A 23999-nucleotide genomic window follows, 5' to 3' on the forward strand; every position below is an offset into this window, starting at 1 on the left:
AGACAACTGAGCAGCTTTGCCCATTATATCTCAGAACTTCTGAGCTCAAGAGATCCCACTGGCCTTAGCTTTCCCATTATCTGGATTACAGGTTTGTGCCAGCATGCCCTGTTCTCTTAGATATCTTGAACTGGACTTATTTTTACCCCTAAATCATCCCCTCTTCCCAACTTTTCTATTAATGTTGAAAACATCCTTCAGTCACTTAAGCATATATCATTAAAATCATCCTTGAGACTCCTTTCTTATACTCACTTAAGAGAAATGATTATTAATAACTAATGATATGGAGAAATTCAGAGTTTCCCCGTTAGAAGGTAAGCGAAATGAAAGCAATGGATTTCCTTTTTGCCACTATATCCCTAGGGCTTAGCAAAGCACTGGCCACACATTTGTTCAGCTGTTTTCAGTTGTGTGTGACTCTTTGTGTCCCTATCCTTCTCATCTATCCTTTGGCAATCCTAGAATCATCCTTAACTATTTCCTCTTCCCCAACTCCCATATCTAATCAACTACCAAGTTCTGTTGATCCTGCCCCATAATATTTCTCACATCCATTCCCTTTTCTTCATTCATAAAACATCTGCTCCCCTTTAAGACTTCACCATCTCTGTTCTGCGGTATGCACCTAACTGGCTCTCCTATCTCCAGTTTCTTCCCTCTCCAATCTCTTGGAGTGATATCTTAACTCATGAGTGAGTTGGATTTAAGTGAGGCAGAGTTGCACAAAATCATCAGCCTCACTCTCTTGTCCAGAGAAGGGCTACAGCCCTGGATGCAGTGGGTGACTTGGTGTCTTGGATGACCAAGCTCTAAGCATTCTACAACGCATGCTTCAGTCAGTTTCATGACTGCTGGAACAAACTGTTTTCATCTGCCCATTACATTGAGGAGTCTTCATGTGCTTGGGGTAGACATTCCCTAATTCACTGATGGGTTTGAGGCCTTCGGATTACCCTCAATTTGGTTTAGTACATCTTCTAAGACATCTTACCAGTGTGATCACTAAGCATGCTACAGTTTCTTGGAGTCACAGGTGAGAATTTGGTGAGTCAAATAACTAACATTATGGCTAAGGAAAAAGAAATGAAACTTTTACAGAACAGTATAAATGGCAAATAAATATATGCAAGAGAATCATCGCGGGTTGTTGAAGGGGTAGATAGTAGATTGCAGAATGGCATGGAAACTGATATAGAATAGATTAGACTGGAGATGATGTGCAAGATAGATTTGAGGGAAGAGAGACTGTCAATAGAGGCTATTTTTAATTAATTTTTTTGTCAATTAATAAGCATTCTTTTTTCCCATCTTTCAAAGCCCAACTCAAAAAAAGGAAAACAAAACCCTTTTAACAAATACGCATAATTAAGCAAAACAAATCCTTATATTAGTCATATCCTAAAATGTATGTCTCATTTTGTATCTTGAGTTCATCATCTGTCAAGAGGTGAATGACATGCTTCATCATCCCTACTTTGGAATCATTGCTGGCCATTTCATTGAACCTTCAAAGGATATGAACAGATAGTTCTTAAGGGAAGAAATCCAAATTATCAAGAGCTATGTTAAAAAAAATGCTCCAAATCACTAATAATAAGAGAAATTTATATTAAAGCAACTGAGGTTCCAGTTCACACCTATCAGATTGGAGTTGAATTTAAAAAAAAAAAATAGGAAAAAGGGCTATTTGACCTTTGCAACAGGGTTAAGTTCTTAAAAGTCATCTGAGATTGGTCCTATGAGAGATCCTTATCAGTTAGGCCTACATAAGCCACTGCAGATCTGGCTTGGACTCTGTTTCTGAGAGTCTAAGGTGCTAATTTTAGCTTCTGGGTCTTCAAGAGTGGATTTGGGCTGGGCCAGGAGGTGGCGTATTGGTCATGTGTTTGTTTGGTTGAACAGGGTGTATGCCTAAGTTCAAATACAAGACAGTTATAAAGCTTTCTGACATCCATCAGCTCAGTGCATTTCCAAGTCTAAATGATGAGCAGGAGATTGTAGTAAGGGCTGTATACATTTACTGTGAATTTTAGCACTGCCTGCATTTGGCAATTGTAAATAATACAGAATATCCCGAGTCCTCAGGTAGTTGGCTTGCCTAGTTGTCCCAGAACTGTTGTTGTCTATTTCCCGAAAACCCACTTCCCAATCACCACCCTAACTCCCCCAGGATCACATTAGACCAGAGCAGGAATGGAAGGGGAAGGATACTGGCAGAAATGTAGCCTCCATGAGAGAGGCTCTACAGGTTGCAGGAAGACCCCAATTCTCTTTTCAGGAAGACCCCAATTCTCTTTGCTCTACGGACCAGTTCAACCCTATATCTTCCCTATCCTTTCCCTCTCCCTCTTTCTCCATCTTCAAGAACACGGGAAAAGAGATTACCCTTTCACCTTCCTACCTCATAACCCGCCGAAGTATTTCCCCTCCCCCAACCAATCTTCCCCGCCAAAAAAGAAAAAAAATTGCAAGCCTGTCAGCCAACATTTGTCAGATCTCTCGGCGCGCTAACGTAAACCTGAGCTACCATCAGGGGTGGCTAAGTTTAAACATCTGCTGGCTGTAGAGATCCTTTTTCCTTCTGCCCTTTCTCTCCAGCACAGCCGGTTCCCCCCCCTGCCCCCCCGCCCCCTAGCCGCTTTGGGTTTTAGGCTCCCCCGCCTACCAGCCTAGACCCAGCGTTGAACCTGACGCCGGGCCCCGCCTAATACTCTCGTCACTACCCCAGCTCCTCCTCTCTCCTTCCTCCACCCAGGCCCCACTCCCCCCTCAACCCCCCCGCGTCCACCCCCCCCCCCCCGCCTCCCGCCGTCTCCACCCCCGTATGGCCTCTGTGAAAACTAGGCGGTCTGTACTGTACAGCCCGCACTGCACGTTGCAAGCTCCCCTTTCTCGTCAGCCGTCACCACTGGGCATGCTCATTTAGTCAGGGCTGGGTTCCCCCCCTCCCTTCTTGGTCGCAAGTAGCTTTCCTTTCCCCCCTCCTCCTCTTTTTTCCCCTCTTCGGCACTACAACGGCTCCCCGGCTCCCGGCGGCTGGCCGGCCCTCCCTCCCTCCTTCCTTCCCTCTTCCCTTCCCTCCCTCTCTCTCCCCCTTCCTTCCCTCCCTCCTTCCTTCCTTCCCTTCCCCTTCACTCCTCTGCCGGCACAGTGTCGCGTAAACCTGTTTGGTGAGGCGCCCGCCTGAAGGCGCAGGGTCGGACCGCGCTCGCGGCTGCTGCGTTGGGGGGGCCTGATTCTCACTCCTTGGCTCCCGGGAGCCCCCCAGCCCAGGACAGACATGTATTCGGGAGCAGGACCCGGTGAGTACCCGGGCTTTTTACTCAGGTTCTTAGCGTGGTTACCGGTTCGGGGTGGGGGTGTGTGGGGGCAAGGAGAAGGCCGTCTGGAGATGGAGGGGTGGCTTTTCTCTCTTTTCGCACCCCCTTTTGAAACGTGTGGGGCTCAGAGCGGGACGCGTGCGCTCACACTCACGCACACACTCACACTCACACCCCAGGGGGGAAGCGGGGGGCTTGAGGCGCTGGCGGGGCGACTGGGGCAGGGGCTGAGTCTGAGCGCGCGCTCCTCACTCCTCTCGCTCGCGCACACCCCGGGAGCAAAGCGGAGGGCGCGAGGCGCTCGGAGGCGGCGGCTGGGGTGGCTGTTGCTGGGGGCTGAGAGCGGGGAGCGCGCACTTAGACACACACACACGCACACACACTCGCAGGGAGCGCGAGGCGCTGGGCGGCTGCTGTTGCTGGGGCTGAGTGCGGGGCGCGCGCACTCATACACACCCCGGGAGCCAAGCGCACCCCCGACTTTCCTACTCGCAAGCCCCAGGCCCCAGTCTCTGCTCCTAGCTCCAGTCCCGAGGGTGCGGCGGGCCATCCCCAGTTCTATTGGGTTCTCGGCTGAGGGTCGTCTTCCTACCTGGGGCGGGGGCGGGGGGGGGGCGGCAAGTGGCGGCCGCTAAACTGAGTCCCACAACCCTTTTCCAGTCCCCAGATAGCCGCCACCGCCACCACTTAAACCCACAGCTACTCATACACCTCCCTCCACTAGGCCGTCTCCTCCTCCCCTCCCGAGTTGCCTGGACTCCCTCCTTTTTAAAGTGCTTAGTAGCTGAGAAAACTACAGCCAATCGAGCCAGCATTTATTAAGCGCTTTCTATGTGTCAGGCGCCGGGGATACAAAGACAAAACCGAAATATCCCTTTCCTTACTCGAGGACGGGACTCAGTTGTTTCTTTCCGCCCCACAGTGTAGACCTTGCACACCGCCGCCCGCCCTCCCGCTTTCCTCGCCAGACGTCTGGCCGTAGGGGGTTTGCAGCCCCCGCGGCTTCTGGGACTGCGCCTAGGCCCCACGAGGAGCCTGAGGGGCTGAGGAAAGACTTGGGAAGAGCAGTAGCCTACTCTGGTTTCCTCTCAAAACAAACAAACGCTTGGTATATCTTTCTTCCTTCCAGATGCCTGAACTTCCCCCCCTTGCCTCCCGCCATGGATCGGATTAAATCCGTGGGCTTCGTATCTGGGGGCTTTGGGCCAGGGATCCGGGGAGGGAAGGAGTGGGAGGTTGGAAATTCCTTCTCCAGCTCTACTCAGGGTTTCCTTCCCGTCGCCTCATTACTATGTTGGTTCAAGTTCCTGTTTGGGGTTGGGGGGGCGGGTGGCAATAGTACTAGATTCCCAATGCCATGCTCGAAGGAAAGAGAACTTATTGATGGTGATTCGTGATCTTGTCCTAAACCTTCTTGAGTGAAGTCAGTTTCATGGTCTTTTTTCTTTTTTGCAAGAGTTTTTCTGGTTCCCCTGTGAGGCCGGTCTGGAAGGGCTGAATTGTAGCCAATTCAATTGGTGGAGATTCAAACTTTCTCCCGATAGGGATTTGAAATCCTTAAAACATTTGTCTGTGTTTTACATATGTCATCATGGTTCTAAATTATCTTGCCATCTTTTGTTAATGTGTTACTTTTCCTTTTAGAATTTACTTGATGAAAGTTACAAGGCCTGATGTTTTAGCGCCTTCTTTTCCTAGTTAGTCCCTTTTATTTTGTAGACAAGTTTTCAAAAGCTTGAAGCCATCACAAACGGCTTAAATAGGGAGCAGGAATGGCAAGGGGGATTTAAAACTCTTGATTTGATTAGCAACTGGGCATGGTGATTGTCAAGATATTAATATTTTCCTTACCTTCGGTCTCTCCTTTTAAATGTCTTAAGGCACAATTCTGTCAGGTGGATCCACGGGCATCTCCACTTGGTCTTCTCAGAGATGTTGAATCACACTCATTATACCAAGCAGAACAAGGATTGGTTCTAAGACTTCCACTATCTGCTAACACCTTAAATGTGCTTATTGTTTCATTACACCCATCTAACACCCTATACACTACAGGGAGATTTTCTTGCTACACTTTGGCCTTCCACTTTTAAGCCTTTGCTCTGTGGCTGTTTTTTTATCCTTGACAAAACATGCTTATTCCACCTTCAGAGCTCCACCTCAGCATTCATAGCACCTCATATTTTTACATATAGTTATCCCTACATTTATTATATGTAAATGTCGAATTTCTGTCTCAAACCTGCTTTATCTTAAGGTACCATACTAAACTTTAGAAAAAAATAAAACTGGTGCTTATTAATTATTGAAAGAATAATGATTATTTTGGTTTTAATACACTGGCATTTTTTAAAGGTACATTAGATAATGTCATGAATTAGTCATGTTCCAAACTTAAAAATCTGAAGGCTCTTAGAATATAAAAATACTAAGATTTTAAACACTGCAGTTCTCCAGAGATAGTCTTGAGACAACCCATAACATTGATTTTGCAAGTGATTGTAATGTTGTATGAAATGGTGAAATTCAGTCTTTGGTGAGGGGAAAAAATTAACGGTGCTATATGACGCTGTCTTGGTCAAGAGTAGCTTTGGGGAGAAACTTACAGAATTCAGCATTTATGCATATCTAATCAGATAGCTGTAATTCATATTATTTAAAGTATATGCTTTTAATGAAAATAAGGTAGATTATTTAAACAGTTTTCTTGGTAATATTCTCAGCTTGGAAATTTGAATTATGAAAAGATGATATAACTTAAAAGTTTGAATTCTGGAATAATTTAAGATTTAGTTTTATTTCTTCTGTGTAAACTATAGTTGTAGATAATTCAATAAATTTGTCAAGTACTTCTGTTAAACCAAGGCTAAGACTATGAAGGATATTGAAAGCAAAGGGAGATCTTTGCTAACTTGGATAAAATAATTCTAGTATTATAAATATTCATTTATAAAACTAAGAGTTAATTAATGAAAATCATTCAAGAGGTTTTCCTTCATAACATCACAGTGAAGTCCTATAGAATATAAAAATCAGTTGTTGAACACTGAAGGTAAAGTCCACTCAGTATTTACTCTCTCCTTTATTTGGGGGAAAAAAGTAGAAATTTCCTTACCCTCATTAAAAACAAGATGTAAAATAAGAAAAAGGTATGGAAGAATTTATTTTAAATTTTTACTTAAAATAATCAATTTTTTTTCATTCTTATACATCAGTCATGTCTGATAGAGAAGTTTTATTCGACTTACACTAAATATTGCATGGTTAATTGTTGCATTTTTGCTACAAATAATCACTTATGATATTTGCCACACTTGGAAGTTAACTAAACAGGATTGTATTTTTTGTTGTTGAGAAACACTGAAACATCTTGGGTATGGTAGTGTAATTTAGATCCTTCCTTTGTGACCCATTCTGTGAAATACCCATTCCTTTAAGTTGGTATCTATAAAAGCAGGAATGAATCTTTAGCGTTACACATTTCTAGTGTGAAATTGTATCTTGCTTCCTGTTACAGTGAAACTAGTCTGAGAAGTTTCAGTTGCCATAGTAAACTTTCCCTTTCACTAATAAATTATTTCGCCTCTTTGGTCCAGATGTAAATTTAGAGAGAAAATGTTGAGATGCAAGCTTAAAGAGAATGGTTTTAATGTTTCTTGGAATACTAAGAAGTTTTTGGTTATAGATAGCAGATTTTTCTCCCTGGTTATTGTTGTGTGGCATGAAGTATATAGAGGTTGCCAAATTTCATTGATTGCATCGCTGCTAGGTGGGTTAAAGGACATTGTAATTCATTGTGTCAGCTTGATAAAAATTTGTTATTGAGAATTTAATGTTGTGAAAACTTCTAATGTAGCATTTATTACTTACATGCTTTGCTTCAGGTCTTATGTTTGTTCTTGTTTTAATGCTTTAATTTGTACTAGAAATAATATTCTGAAATCTTTTTTCTCAGATTTCATTTTTCTTTGCTTCGCAGTTAAAATAGGGAAGGGGAAAGGGAACAAACATTTGTTATCCATTACCTACTATATTCCAGGCACTGTGCTAAAGCATAGTGTAAAATTTACAAACATTTTCTCATCGTCATTGCTTAACACTCTAGTTTTTTAAAATTTAATCCAGATTATTCTTAACCTTATATTAACTGATAATTTTTGTTGTTTAATAATATCAGTAATAGCTAGCATTATATAGCACCTACTGTGTGCCAAGCACTATACTTTACAAATTGTGTTTTATTTGATCCTTAGAACAACCTTAGAACAACCCTGAGAGGTAGGTGCTATTATTAACATTCACATTTTACAGTTGAGGAAACTGAGGCAAATAGATTAAGGGACTTGCCCGAGATCATTCAGCTATTATCTGAGACTGAATTTAAACTCAGACTTTACTTGTTTCACTTTTCTAATTCTGGGGAATACTATTTTATTTAACATTCTTATCAACTAAAATGCTAGATTTACAAGATAAATTTGATTGAGGAAGAGATTTTAATACTTATAAACCTTGTGATTTTTTTAAAGCAATTGACTATTCAAATGTAACTAACTGATTTGGATTTTTCCATTATATTTTTAGGTATTATTCTCAAATGTCTGTTTGTCTCACCAAAACTGCCTTCATATCTTTTCTTGGTGATTTTTTTCAGGCTTGTTTAAGTACTTACCTCCCCTACTTCATCTTCATCCACTATTCTTTTCCTGAACTTAAGATTTTTGTTATGAAATACCTAAACATGTTTTCATTCAGTTTGCAAAACAATAAATGCTTACTTTGTATAGTGCATAATATTAGGTGCTTGAGTTACAAAGACAAAAAAAAAAATTAAATCTCTGCCCTCTAGGAACTAACTTTCTACTGGGAGGATGTAAGTGTTCATTTTTAATCTTTTCTGACTGTTTTCCTCTAAGGTTTACTTTAAAAACTTGTTAAGGACTCTTTTTTCCCCTTGATATTTCAGTCACTAAACACCTACTCTGTGCCTGGCACTGTGCTAGACCTGGGGATGCTAAGACAAAAAAGGGGAAGTGTTTACCCTCTAGGAGCTGACCTTCCATCTCTTAAAATAATATGTTCCAAAAAAGTACAGCATATATAGATTAACTAAATTCTAAGTTATTTGGGCAGGAGAGCCATTTGGGGGGTCAGGGAAAGTTTCTTCTTGAAGGAAATAAACACTTATTAAGAGCCAGGCTGTGTGCTAAGTGCTAGGCACACAAATACAGAAAAACAGTGCCTGTCCTCAAGGAGCTTACCATCTAATAGGGAGTTGGTTGTTGTCCTTTGTTCTCGAAGAGGACCAAAATGACATCACCATGATAAAGTGTAGTTTCAGTGTGTACGACTGTGGCTGATCAGACCAATACAGGCTCGTAATGCTCTACCACAGATTGGGCACATATCATCCACTTGAACATTTGGGGTGGTTACTCCAAATCTGCACATCCTACATTTACTTTGTGGTGTCTCAATTCTGCTTTGCTCAGAGAGCACAGCACCTTTTCTGATGTGGGCACGCCAGGCTGAGTGGTCCTGTGCCAGTGTCTCCCATGGTACAGTCAAATCCAAAGGTCTTGAGAGAAACATTGAGAGTCTCCTTGTATTGCTTCTTCTGACCACATGTGACCACCTGCCCCATGAAAATTCTCCATAAAATAGTCTTTTTGGCAAGTGTACATTTTGCATTCGAACAACCTGGCCAGCCCATCGGAGTTGCACTCTCTGAAGCATAGTTTGAATGCTTGGCAGTTTAGTTTGAGCAAGGACCTCAGGTACCTTATCCTGCCAGGTGATCTTCAGAATCTTTCTAAGACAGTTCAGATGGAAGCGATTCAGTTTCCTGCCATGGCATTGGTAGACTGTCCATGTTTCACAGGCATACAACAATGAGGTCAGCACAACTCTGTAAACCTTCAGTTTGGTAGTCAGTCTAATACCTCTTCTCTCCCAAACTTTTCAGCAGACAGCACCTAAAAGGAAGCTGAAAATAAGAAGGGGAGTGTAGCTGTCTAGGAAATAAAGAGATGGCTAGCCTGGGTCCCCTCCTTAAATGGAGGTTTTGGAGTTCATGGAGGAAGGGATTAAGTATTTCTGTAGAGGCAACTATGTGCCAGACACTGTGCTAAGTGCTTTACAGATATTATCTCATTTGACCTCATAGCAACTCTGAGGTAGATGCAGTTATTACCCTCACTGTACAGTTGAGGAAACTGAGGCAAACGGAGGTTAAGTAACTTGCACAGGGTTACACAGCTAGCAAGTGTCTAAGGGTGAGTTTGAACTTGTGTTTTCCTAACTCCAGGGACAGTACTTTATCCAACTGTACTACCCATTTAACTGCCTCTCAGTGGGGCAGAGGGTACTGAAATGTGAGTACCAAGGCTTATTCAACTTGTAGGATGGTAAGATTCTGCAGTGATGAGGTCTGTTCATTGAATTCCCTCGCATTAGTTCCTATGGCTTTATTAGGAATTGGGTCTAGATATGTGATTTCCTTGGTACAAGGAACTCCTTGGTTAAGAAACTCACTTTACCAATTGTTTAAATGATGTACTTAGGGACACACATCCCGTATATGGCCAAGTGGGACTTGAACCCAGGTCTTCTTGATTTAAGGTCTGCTTCCTACCCACTGTCAATCAAGCTGCCTCTCTATACTTTGTTGTAAGGTCCTTAAAGCCAGGGACTCAAATAATTTATGTCACTGCCCCACAGAGTAGATACAATGCATGCACTGAATTAACAAGTATAAAGGTTATAATTTTAAAAAGAACTGCTTTATTTCTTTTTGACCTAGATATTGGATGGGGATATGGAATGGTCCTGTGATGTATATATTATATGGGGAACTCTGGTGAGGAAACTCCCTTTACCAATGCAGTCCATCACTTTCTCTGCAATTGTGATAGTCTTAGAGAGTTTCTCCAGGTCAAAGGTGATACTTGCACCAAAGTTTTCCTGGCTCTAAGATACTTTCTTTATCCACTATCTCCACAGTACCTTTTTGATTAAGGAAATTGATGACTGGTTAATATTTGTAAATCTTATCTTCTTTAGAATATCTCTAGAAAATCCATCAATTTCATAAATATTGTCATTCATTATGATCAAGATAGTTAAAACATTCTTTGTAGTCTCCTTTCTTAGTGTAGACTTGTGAATTGAATTATTCATGTAGTGGAATTTGAGACGTAGGGTCTGTCCTGGGCCCCCTTCCCCTCCCCTCCCCGCCCCTTCCCTCCCCTCCCCTCCCCTATACTACTTCACTTGCTGATCTCTTCAGCTCCCATGGATTTAATTTCCATCTCTATTCTGATGATTCTCAAATTTACCTTTCCTGCCTCAATCTCTCTGCTGACTTCCAGTCTTGCATCTTCAACTGCCTTTCAGATATCCCAAATTGTATGTCCAGTACACATACCCCTCCTACCTTCCTATTACTGTAGAGGGAAAGACCATCTTCCTGGTGCCTCAGGCTCAAAACCCACGAGTCATCCTGGATTCCTCATTATCTCTCACCTTCTATATCCAAGCTGTTGCCAAGGCCTGTTGATTTCATCTTTGCAACATCTCTGCAGTATACTCCCCCTTCTTTCCTCTGACACTGCCATCACACCAGCATAAATCCTCATCACCTCATGCCTGGATTATTTCAGTAGTTTGCTGGTACATCAGCCTGCCTCAAGTCTTTTCCCATTCCCAGTCTATCCTCCATTCAGTCACTAAAGTGATTTTTTCTGAAACGTAGGTCTATTGACTCCCTCTTGCCTCTAGGGGCAAATACAAAGTGCTTTTTGGTATTCAAATCCCTCAGTAACCTTCAAACCCTCCCTTATCTTTCTAGTCTTATACCTTACTCACCAACATGCACTCTTGGATCTAGCAACACTGTCCTCCTGGTGACTGTTCCATGAATAAGACAGTCTATGTCTGACTTGGGGCATTTTCTCTGACTGTCCCCCGAGTCTGGAACATTCTCCCTTTTCTACTCCAACTACTGACTTCCCTGGCTACCTTTAAATCCCAACTAAAATCCTACCTTCTTCAGGCAGCCTTCTTCAACCCCCTCTTAATTCTAATGCCTTCTCCCTGTTAATTATTTTCTTTTTATTCTGTAGAAATTTGCACATTGTTCCCCTCTTTGTAAGCTCCTTGAGAGTAGGCATTGTCTTTTGCCCCTTTTTGTATCTCTAATACTTAGCACAGTGCCTGGCAGGCACATAATAGGTGGTTATTAAATATTTATTAATTGATTGATTTAGAACTTCACTGTTCTTGCTTTTTCTTGCACATTTGTAAATGTTGGTTGACTTTAAATTGCTCTTAGTTTCTTCAGAGTTAGTAGCGTACAGTGTGAAAAAACACTAGGGAGTTTTGAGTGCATTGGGTGTCAGGCCTGGATTTGGGAAAACCTGAATTAGGCAATTAATAAATGTATGTTTCTTTGCTACTGAATAGTTTGTGTAACCTTGAGCGAATCACTTGAGTCTGAGAATCTGAGTGTTGGAAGGGACTTTAAGGATTATTTCATCCAATGCTTTCAATTTATAGATGAGGAAACAGATGCAGAGAAGGGAAATGACTTGTCCTAAGTCACATAACTAATTAATAGAATGGGGACTAGAATTTAGGAGTTATTTTAGGTCTTTTGTCTTTTCTGTAATACCCAGTTATTTTTCACTTCTAGCGCTCTGCAAAATGAGGAGGTTAAATCTCTTTGTCTATACTAACTCTGACCTTGGGCAGGTATCTTACCAGTTCTAAGCCTCAGTTTCCTTATCTGTAAAATACATAGACTTGTAAGGATCAAATAAGACTTAAGTTTTGGTCTCTTACTATTTTAGATTCTGGTTAGACAACTTTCTTGATTGCTGTTAACCATGAAGTATGTCTACCATTTTTGTCTTTTTCTCTTCTCACGTGCTAGTGCCTTCCATTATTTTCTTTTTGTTTTTTGTATTCTTATGTGCTTGTTGCCTCCCCAATAGAATATAGGCTCTTTGAGGGCAGTGACTGTTTAGTTTTTATGTTTTATCCCCACTTCCTAGCACAGTAAAGCTACTCATAACCTGACCTCATCCTGTCTTTCCATTCTTCTTATATATTATTCTCTTCAATGCTATGATCTAACTAGCCATAATTGCCTATTTGCTATCCTTTCCTCATATAAGATTCTTCGTTTCGTATTCTCCATGGCTTTGCATTAAATGCCCCCTAGGCTTGGAATGTCCTCCCTCCTCACCTCTGCATCTTAGAACCTCTGACTTCAAGTTTCAGCTCAAGGGTCCTTTCCCAATCCCACAGCTGATGGTGCTTTCCCCTTGAAGGTTATCTATCGTCTTCTTGTGTGTAGAGTGTGTGTGTGTGTGTGTGTGTGTGTGTGTGTGCGCGTGCGCGCACACGCGCACAAATACACACACATACTTACTAATGTGCATTTTGTCTCTTCTTCCCCTCACTTTCATATCTTGAGGAAGGGACTGGGTTTGTTTTGTTTTTGCTATTTGTATACCAAGCTCTTAGCACAGTACTTGGTACACAATAAGCACTTAAATGTGTATTGATTTTTATTTGTCATTTATGAATCTGAATAGAAAGAATATAAAATTTCTGTTATAGCAGTTTCTAACTTGAACAGTTTTCTTAACTAGTATGGTTTTGCTCAATTTTTTAAATTTAGCTTGCACTGTTTACTGAGCACTAAATTGAGTGTCTTGGGCAGATTTTTAAAAAATTTGAACACCTGATGCTAATGTTAAAGAAGTTTAATTTGGTTGGGCAATCTGGTATAATAGATAGAACCTTGGACAGGGAGTCAGGAAGAGGTGAGATTAAATTCTGCCTGTTACAAATTTGTGCAAGTCACTTAACTTTGGTCTGTCTCAGTTTCCTCATCTGTAAAATGGGGATAATAATAGTACCTATCTCTCAGGATTGTTATAAGAATAAAATAAAAATTTTTTAAAGCTCTTTGCAAACTTTAAAATGCTATGTAAATGCAATTATTGTATCAAAATATAGTGGGGTACAAATTAAATCATTCTGGTTAAGATGAATTGAGGACTGTTTGTTTTACAGTAAGTAGTTTGGGGTTAAGGTTTTGAATGTTGAGTCTTAGTGGAAAGGAGATAGAGAAACTTACAAGGTGAAAGGAAGGGAATATTCAAGACCCAGGAATGAGGAAGTCCCTTGTGGGGGGTGAAGTGGGGGAAGAGGAATGATACTTTGATATTTTGCATTTTGGTGGCTCAAATGCAATAGTTTATACCTTGAAAGTGCTACATAAACTTCATTTGCTATTTATCTAATCACTGTGAGCATTCCCACTCTGTTTGTGTGTGGGGGGAGGGATGATCAGCAATTGGGTTAGTGAGATTTGGGTAAGAAAGAAGAGATGACTTGATGATCTGACAGAGGAATTCACATAATGAAAACTGAAAACTTGTGATTTTTCTAATAAGAGCCTGATGAGAAGACAGATGAGAACTCACAGATACTTATTTCATAGTAGTTCAGCTTAGTTCAGTTCAGTTAGTGGTTATGCTTCACATTTTGAATTTAATAGGCTGACTGAGTGACAAGAAGGGCATGAAGAAGGAAAGAGATGCAGCACTAAAGAGTGTGACTTTGAACTATCGAAAGCAAAACTAGTGTGGTTGGTGTTTCTAGTAGAGAGGAGACATGAAAACATAAAAATTATGGATGTGACTGAATGGAAAATGTTTGTAATATGAACGTGATTACTCCTCCTTTTTCTATTTAGCTGTTCTCCCCACATGCTTAGAGCTTTGTTTCCTGGCATTCTATCAGGCAATCTTGGAGTCAAGCTATTCTGGCCAGGTCCATGATGGTTGGCTCTCTTCATATGGATTCTTTCTACAGACCATAAATCTGCATATTTTAGTTAGGAGGTGTTGATGGATATGGGAAGAGAGATTATTTTTTACCTCATCAATATGAAATAATATTTAAGTATTTAGTGTAAGCACGAACCTTGTGTGAAGTGTAATATCAAGCAAATGAGTCTTGCCAATTGTTAGCTTTTATTCTGCGGAAGATTACATAAATGCTGACATAAATGTAATTTAGTGCAACCATATTTGTGGTTCTGACTTACTTTTGTTACTGGGATAGCCACAATGTTGGAATGACATTGAATTACAACCATTGATACCAACTCTTGGAACTAGTTCAACAAATACACCATTTGTTGACCAACTGCTGTGTTCAGGACTCTGTGCTGGCTAGGACCAATTAATTCTTTTTTTTTGTTTTGTTTCTAATTAGTTAGAAAAGCTATAGTGTTATGATTAACCAGTTTGGGGTGTTTTTCTTTGTTTATGTTTCCTTCTTCAGTAAGATTAAAATTTCTTAAATATGGAAAACATCTGTATGGAGCTTTATGGTTTACAAAGGACTTGAATATTCGAATTCTCCCAATGAAGCACTGCAATAACTTTGTGTGTTAGATAAGATGAATACTATTATTCCCATCATACAGACTAAGTATAGATCATCATATGGATTTGGGCAGCTAGCTATCTCAATGAATAAAGCACTGGACTTGGAATCAAAGAGATTCATTTTTGTGTGGTCAAATCTGGTCTCAGACACTTAGTAGCTGTGTGATCCTGGGCAAGATGCTTAATCCTGTTTGCCTCAGTTTCTTCAACTGTAAAATGAGCTGGAGGAGGACATAGTAAACTACCCCAGTATCTTTGTCAAGAAAACCCTAAATGGTGTCAGACACAACTAATACAGCTCAACAACAAGAACATATCAAGAAACTGAGAATCGTAAATTTAATTTAATCAACATCTGAGACCACCTCTTACACTTCTAAGACTACATCATGTGAAACATGAATGCTTTCTCAGGTCCAAGATATTAAGGGACGGAACTGAGCTGTGTTCTGATAGCTCACTTGACTATTGAGATTTTGACAGATGAGTTCCTGCTACACTGGAGGGATTCAGGCAGAGGCTGGATGACCACTTGGCGATATCCTAGGAATGATTAATATGATTAAAAAAGTGTTTTTTTGGGGGGACTCACACCCAAATAATTTCTGAATTCCTTTCTAACAGAGATTATTATCTGTGATTCTGTGGTCTTTCAGAAAAAGGTAATTGGTATATAATGTTAAGCTTTGGTAACCATCAAGAATTTTGGAGAGGATTGAGAAATCAGTATTAAATATGGGGAAGTAGAGCTTTCTTGCTGCCTATCATGATGTAGTGGTAGAGATAGCATTCCTACAGTGGAAAGATCACTGGGTTTGTAGTCAAGACCTTGGTTCAAATTTTGGATTCAGTTACAAGTGTGACCTTAAACAAGCCACTTAACCTCATAATTTCTTCCTCTTTTGTCTAGTGAAGAAGTTGGAATAGATGACTTGTGAGATTCATTCCAATTCTAAGCCGTCTGATCCTAGCTGGAGGCAAGAAGATAGTATTCCATTTATAATAGGCCTAGGTCTTTATTATTTTTATTTTTAAAGAGACCGTACTTTGCCTCATTTTTTATTAAGCCGTAATCACTGAATGAGTATGTGCCTCAGTCAAGCTGAGACCTGTTAAAGACCTTATCTTGAAAAGGCCAAGGTCCCCTGCTGCATCCTAGGCTATCTCCAGTTCTCCTGATCCATATCTGACCACTGGACCCAGATGGCTCCAGAGGAGAAAGTGAGACTGGTGACTTTGCACAGTTCTCCCTCACTTAAATCCAGTTCATTTTTGTGTCTCTGATGTCATGATCCTCTTCTAGAACAGACAAACAGCAGCAACAGATCTTTATTAGAGTTTCTTCTATAGCTTTAGATAGGGAGGGATGAGCTAATGGAAAGGAAGTATTTAATGGTTTTGAAGAGAGTAAAATCACATTATTAATCACATTTTATTTACCAAATCACTCTACTCACTCTACTAAATGCTGTGGATTCAAAGAAAGGCCAAAAAACACCAAGAAAAAAACAGACAAAAAGCAAGCACAGCCTTGGTTCTCAAGGAGCTCACAATCTAATGAAGGAGACAACATGCCATGTAGAAACAAGATATATTCAGGATAAATTGGAAAGAAGACACTAAGATTAAGGAAGACTGGAAAGTCTTCTTGTAGACTGTTCACTCACTTGCAGAAGGTCAGAGAATAAGGAACAAAGATGGGAGTCAGGGAACATGACACAGATAAAGAAATTGGCATTCAGAAGCCATTAGCCTCTTCTCAAACTATTTGAAATTACTGTAGTAGCTCAGGTGATTTTTACAGAGGAAGTGAGCTTGAGAGTGATGGAAAGTTTTCACTAATAACATTCTGAAGACACAAAGGGATAGTTCTGATGAAAATGAAAAAGGGTGAGGAGGAGTTGTTTAAAGAAACTTATTTGTATGTATAGTAAATTCACTAATTTAGGTTTTTGAAAGACATGTACAGATATACAGGTAGTAGAGGTAAGTATGGTAATAGAGTATAATTATTAAATCATAGTGTGGCTCTGTAAGAATGCTAAAGTTGGGAATGAGCTGAGGCTGTTAAGGAGAAAAACAAGCAATACTGGTGAAAATATGATGATCAAATAAAGGATAGAGCATCTCTGAGGTTGATGGAATAACTCAAGTTGGTGAGAAAAGGCAAAGATGCCAATTATTATTCTGGCTCTCTTTTTCTTTTCCAAGACTGGAAATGGTTAAAAGATATTTGGTGCTCAAGACAAGTAGAGATATGGCAAAAGAGCACCTAGCTGCTGTGCATGAGCCCAGCTCATGACATTCACGCTACATCCCAGCATGCTAAAAGAATTAGTAGGTCTGACTGATGAACCACTATCGGTGATCTTTTAAAAACTGTTGGACAAAGAAAAAAACAAGAGAATAGAATCCACAAAACCGGAAGCCAATGAAATTAACTTTGTTTCCTGGCAAAATTCTAAAATGTATTATGAAACTAATGGTTGACATAGAAGTAGAAAAGGAAGTGGCAATTGGAAAGGCCACATGGCTTCATCAAGAATAAGTCATGCTAAACTAACCTCATTTCCGTTTTGTTTTGTTTTTTTGACGGGATTAGTAGACTGGTAGATCAGGAGAATGCAATGCATAGAACTTAGCTACATTTTTAGCAAAACATTTCACAAAATTTTTTAATAGTATTTTTTTCAATTACATATAAAGACAATTTTTTACTTTATTATTTATTTTGTAAGGACAATTTTTAACATTCATTTTTAAAAAAATTAGAGGTCCAAATTCCTGCCTCCCCCACAAAAAGTGAGTAATTTGATATAGGTTATATATCACAAAAGTTTTTTGTATTCATGTAGATAGAGAAATAGAGAGAAGAGTTGGTATCTATGTGGATTCAGAATGGATGGAGTATAAGCATAGTAACTAATGCTTTTATGTTAGCTTAGAAGGAAGTCTGTTTGGCTTTGCACTGTTTAAAACTTAAAAGACTTGGATAAAGGCATGGAGAAAATGTTCACCAAATTTACATGTGACACAAATCTGTGAGAGATAATTAATCTGTTAGACAAGAAACCAAGAAGATCTTCTTTGGCTAGAATGTTGGCCTGAATTCATCCTCAACCTCTCATCCCAATATCCAATCTGTTGCTAAGTCCTGTCATCCCTATCTTTATAATATCTTTATTATTTTTCCCCTCCTCTCCACTTACACAGATGCCACCATGGCACAGGTCCTCATCATTCCACACCTAAACTATTGCAAAAGCCTTCTGGTGAGTCTGTCTGGCCCATGTCTCCAAACTCCAGTCCATCCTCTACTAAACTGCCAAAGTAATTTTTCTTTAAGTTCAGGTCTGAACATGTCACCCCTCCTATGCAATAAATTCCCAGTCACTCCCTATTATCTTGAGGATAAAATAAAAAATCATCTGACATTTTAAAAGAACTTCACAATCTGGCTCCTTCCTACCTTTTCAATCTTCTGTTTCACCCTCCAAATACTCTGCAATCCAGCCACACTAACCTTCTTACTGTTTCTTGAACATGATATATTCCATCTTTCCTATTCTCTTTTTCACTGTTGGTTTTCTGTGCCTGGAGTGCTCTCTCTCCTTACCTCTCACTTCTGGCTTCCTTCAAGACTGTTCAAATCCCATCTTCTCCCCATTCAACTCTCCTCTGTGATTAGCTTACACTTACATCATATATGTCTTTTATGTACAATTTTGTCAATGCTCCCTTTCCACTTAGAAGAATGTAATCTCCTTAGGAGCAAGGACCATATTTTTGCCTTTCTTTGTATCCCCTGCTCCTAGTGCAGTGCGTGGCACATGATAAACACTTAATAAATGCCTTTTTTGTTTTTAAATCTCCAACACCTGTCAGAGTGTTTTGCATGTAGTAGATGCTTAATAAATGTGTTGGTGAAATGTAAAAATTAACATTTTTATTATCTAGGGTCCATCTGTATTTATACACTCAGGAACCTTGTTTAGACTGAATTTCACTGGTTTAGGGAGTGTTCCAGAGCCAATCCACTGGATCCATTGATAGTTCTGAGGAGACCTCAGGCTATGATATGTCTTACCTAAGCTTGGGTTTTCGGTAGGGTTCATCAGATCTTGGGATCTTAGAGGTCATCTAATCTAAACCTCCCTTATTTTATAGTCTGTTGATCAGCAAGCATTTATTAAGTGCCTACTGTGTGCCAGGTATTGTGTTAAGCACTAAGGGTGCTGAGAAAAAAGGTCTTTTTAACTGACAGATACAAAGTTTAAGAATGATGTGGAAGAAAAGAATTTTTTTCCACATCATTCTCATCCCTCTTTGCCCAGGTAACTTATTATTATCAGAAGCTGCAGAGGTGGTATTGGAGAACACTGGTTGTGTCCAGGAGGTAGGAGAGAAAGAACTGTCATTTGACAAATTTCCTTCATGAGAGGCAGCACAGATGAAGAAGAGTTAGGATTTTATTTTGTTGGTGGATAGGGAGAAGTATAGTTTCTTATGAACATTTAATCTTCAGTACCAGTATCTCAGGGTTTTGACCACTCCCAGACCAGGTTTTTATGGGAGGAAAGATGAGTAGGATTAATTAACCAAGAGGGGAAAATGAGAAAATGGGGAGGTTGGTTTTAGGAAGAGGAATAAAACAAGAGAGAATGAGATTAGAGAGAAGGCATTGAGGCCCAAACTGGATTTGAGAGTGGAAGGGGGAGTGAGGAGAAAACTTAAAAACCTAAGAAAGTTAATGGAAAGGATCAAAAAAGGGAAGGAGGAAAGGACAAAGGAATTCCTAAGTAATGGGATAATGGGTATAAGAAAAAAAAATTGGGTATGCTTTTCTAATTCTTGGAGTATTCTTTGTGATAACCCATAGTCCATCTTAAACCTCACCTCCTTATAGCCTTTTGGGAATACTTGCTTCTAGCAATTTCTTTAGCAATTACTACTCATTAAACATTTAACAATGACATCTTGTATTGTTTATTCTTTTTTAAAAAAAAAAAAACCTACCCTGCTTTCTGCTCTGTTAGTAAGCCAGTTTAGGATAGACACTATATTTCATATCTCCCTTTAGCCCCAGCATTACTCAGTTTTAAAAAAAAGGCACTCAGTAAAATCTTCATGATATTATTAATGACATAGTTCATTTCCTGACTGTAAAATAGCATACATTTAAAAATTATTTGTTTTAGTTTTCAACTTCATTTCTATAAGATTTCGAGTTCTAAATTTTCTCCCCCTTCCCCTGTTCCCTCTTCCCCAAGATGGCATGCAATCTGATTATAGGCTGTTCATGTACAATCATATTACACATATTTCCACATTAGTCATGTTATAAAAAAGAATTATAACCAAAGGGGAAAACCATGAGAAAAGAAGAACCAGAGAGAGAGAGAGAGAAAGAGAATAGTATGTTTTGATCTGCTTTCAGACTCCATAGTTCTTTCTCTGGATATGGATAGCATTTTCCATCATGAGTCTTTTGAAATTGTCTTAGATCCTTGTATTGTTGAGAAGAGTTACGTTTATCAAAGTTGGTTATCGCACAATGTTGCTATTACTATGTACAATGTTCTCCTGGTTCTGCTCATTTCACTGAGCACCAGTTCATGTAAGTCCAGGTTTTTCTGAAGTTCACCTGCTCATCATTTCTTATAGAACAATAGTATACCATTACATTCATGTACCACAATTTGTTCAGTCAGTCATTCCCCAACTGATGGGCATTTTCCTCAATTTCCAATTCTTGGCCACCACAAAAAGAGCTGCTATAAATATTTTTGTGAGTGTGGGTTCTTTTCCTATTTTATGATCTCTTTGGGATACAGACCTAGAAGTGATATTGCTGGATCAAAGGCATGCACAGTTTTATAGCCCTTTGGGCATGGTTCCAAATTGTTCTCCTAAATGGTTGGATCAGTTTACAACTCCACCAACAATGCATTAGTGCTCCAATATTTATCATTTTCCTTTTTTGTCATATTAGTCAATCTGATAATTGTGATGTGGAACCTCAGAGTTGTTTTGATTTGCATTTCTCTAATCAATAGTGATTTAGAACATTTTTTCATATGACTGTAGATAGCTTTAATTTCTTCATCTGAAAACTGCCTATTCACATCCTTTGACCATTTATCAATTGGGGAATGACTTGTATCCTCATAAATTTGACTCAGTTCTCCATATATTTTAGAAATCAGGCCTTTATCAGAGACACTGGCTATAAAGATTGTTTACCAGCTTTCTGCCTTTCTTCTAATCTTGGTTGCATTGGCTTTGTTTGTACAAAAATTTTTTAATTTGATGTAATCAAAATTATTCATTTTGCATTTCATGATGTTCTCTGTCTCTTGTCTGGTCACAAATTTTTCCATTCTCCATAAATCTGACAGGTGAACTATTCCTTGCTGTCCTAATTTGCTTATAGTCTCACCCTTTATGTCTAAATCATGTCCCCATTTTGACCTTATCTTGGTATAGGTATAAGATGTTGGTCTATGCCTGATTTCTGCCATATTATTTTCCAGTTTTCCCAACTTTTCTTTTTTTATTAAATAATGAGATCTTATCCCAGAAGTTGGAGTCTTTGGGTTTATCAACAGTAGATTACTATAGTCATTGACCTATTCCACTGACCCACCACTCTTTGTCTCTCCGTACCAAATAGTTTGATGATTGCTGCTTTATAATATAGTTTTAGGTATAGTAAGGCTAGGCTACCTTCCCTAGCATTTCTTTTCATTATTTCCCTTGAAATTCTGGGTCTTTTGTTCTTCCAGATGAATTTTGTTGTTATTTTTTCTAGCTTTATAAAATATATATATACGTATATATATTTTAATTTGATTGGTATGACACAAATTAATTTAGGTAGAGTTGTCATTTTTTATTACATCAGCTTGGCCTACCCATGAGCAACTGGTATTTTTTCAGTTATTTAGATCTGACTTCATTTGTATGAAAAGTGTTTTGTGATTGTGTTCATATAATTCCTGGGTTCGTCTTGGCAAGTAGATTCCCAAATATTTTGTTGTCTACAGTTACTTTAAATGGAATTTCTCTATCTCTTGCTGCTGGGCTTTGCTTTGTTAGTAATATATAGAAATGCCCATGATTTATGTGGATTCATTTTATATCCTGCAACTTTGCTAAAGTTGTTAATTATTTCAAGTAAGTTTTTAGTTGATTCTTGAGGATTCTTTAAGTGTACCATGATGTTTTCTGCAAAGAGTAATAGCTTTGTTTCTTCATTCTGTGTTCTAATTTCTTTTATTTCTTTTTCTTCTCTTATTGCTAAAGCAAAATAGCATCATTTCTAAGGAAGTATGGCTTTTGTTCTAAGAACTTTTGTTGTCAAGTCATTTTGGTTGTTTGCCTCTGTGACCCCATTTAACCATTTCCTTCTCCTGATGAGAAACTGAAGCAAATAGGGTTAAGTGACTTGCCCAAGGTTACACAGCTACTAAGTGTCTGAGGCTAGATTTGAACACACAAAGATGAGTTTTCTGACTCTAGCTCTAGGCCAGGTTATTCTATCCATTACACCACCTAACTGCCCTAGTACGGTAACTAACATGACCAAATTTAGGAAAAATTAACTGTAGCTTCTTCTAACCTCATTGTATACAGAATTAGAGTTGCTACAGTTTTCTAAGAGTATTGTACACACCAAGTGTTCTTCCAGAACACTTTGCAACAATAGATATGAAATTGATGTTTCTGATTTTGTTTGCTACATGTAAAGTCATAATAACATTTATGTAGCTTTGGTCTTTTGGGATTGTTTCCATTACTTTTTCTATATCTACCTAGTATGAGTTGAACCTGTTCTTTTAGAATGAGTCCTACACTTTAACTGGTCATGGCCAATTTGTGGGATAACAGGAATTGTTATTCTTCAAGGTCAGGATTGACCTTGAAGGTCAAGGATAGATTTCAGAGGATGTGATAATTAGGATAGGAAAAAAATATTACATCATTGGCCCTTGTAGCTTTCAGGAAAGAAGTTTTCCATCTGAACCTTTCTTTTCTATCAAAAGTTATGTGTATATACTTTCTGTGACTTAAAGAAAAAAGCAGTGAAAGCATGGTAGGGATCCAGAAGTTTAGTAAAGTAATAAAAATAATTGAAATGTAATACAAAAAGTAAACTTATTTAAATAATTCTTTAATAATTGCTTTAGAGTATTATACCTCTGTTTCACTTTAACATTTTTCCTTCTGTCATAGCTTCCCTTGGACTATAAACTTCATGAAGGTAGAGAAAACTGCCTTTGATGGTTACTTCCTGTGTAACTTTGGTAAAGTCACTGAGTTCTCCTAGGCTTTAGATCTTCATCTCTGAAATGCAAAGAATAACAAACTCAGAGCAATCAGAATTACAGCTAAGCATGTCTTACAGACCTCTTGCTTCCTATGATGTATCACATAGCAAGGAGTAGGCAGTTCTGAACATAAATATGTTTTTTCCTAAAGCATACAACTAATGTACTTCTTAATGTTCTTCAATAAACACATTTAAGTTTTTTAAAAATGTGCCCCCTACATTCTTTAGCACAGTGCCTTGTACATATTTGGTCATATGAAAGGCTATTAGTAGATGTACTAATTGAGTAGAATTGTTGCATTGAACATCACACACACACACACAAACCCTCCCCAAAGTCTTAGTGTAGTTTTATTTTATGTTTTGGGCCTGTGATTTCTCTGCTATAGGAACCTCCTTATGTCAATGTAGTTCTGCCACTATTCTACAACTTTAAAGTCCAAGTTGCTTTGGACAGAGATTCAATGACTTGGTCAAGGTTATATAGCCAGTATGCATCAGAGATGTTACTTGGACATGAACTTTCCTGACTCCTAGGAGGAACCTGTAGCCACTACTCCAACCTACCTCTCACTTTAGTGTGTGTGTGTGTGTGAGAGAGAGAGTATGTGAGAGAGAGCTAACAGGTTTTGTTATGGCTCTTTTCTATCTAGTGAAGTTCCTTTGTCTCAGCGTCACTATAATATTATTAGCATAATTCAGTAAAAAGTAGGTCCATCTTCCGAAGATGTTTAGTTACCAAAATACCAAAAGAATTTTGTGTACACAAGGACAGCACATAATTTTGAGTTGGTTCTAAATATATGTGAGCCTGAAGTCCACCTAATTTAGAGATTAAATTAAAATTCTCTCAGATTTAAAAAAATGTTTATGCTC

The 23999-nt window shown here is 39.1% G+C and overlaps 1 protein-coding gene across 2 annotated transcripts in view; it reads left to right on the plus strand.

Moving 5' to 3' along the window:
* The first annotated feature begins 2928 nt into the window (after window positions 1-2928).
* The window catches only part of AGO2 (argonaute RISC catalytic component 2), a 155853-nt gene continuing 134782 nt past the window's right edge, over window positions 2929-23999 (plus strand). For both annotated transcript variants that reach the window (XM_072602980.1, XM_072602981.1), the window contains exon 1: window positions 2929-3305. In XM_072602980.1, the coding sequence (XP_072459081.1) occupies window positions 3284-3305 (22 nt within the window). In that variant the 5' untranslated portion in view covers window positions 2929-3283. The remainder of the gene's footprint in view (window positions 3306-23999) is intronic.

The sequence above is a fragment of the Notamacropus eugenii genome, chromosome 4, assembly GCF_028372415.1.
Source record: "Notamacropus eugenii isolate mMacEug1 chromosome 4, mMacEug1.pri_v2, whole genome shotgun sequence".
Classification (NCBI taxonomy): Eukaryota; Metazoa; Chordata; class Mammalia; order Diprotodontia; family Macropodidae; genus Notamacropus; species Notamacropus eugenii.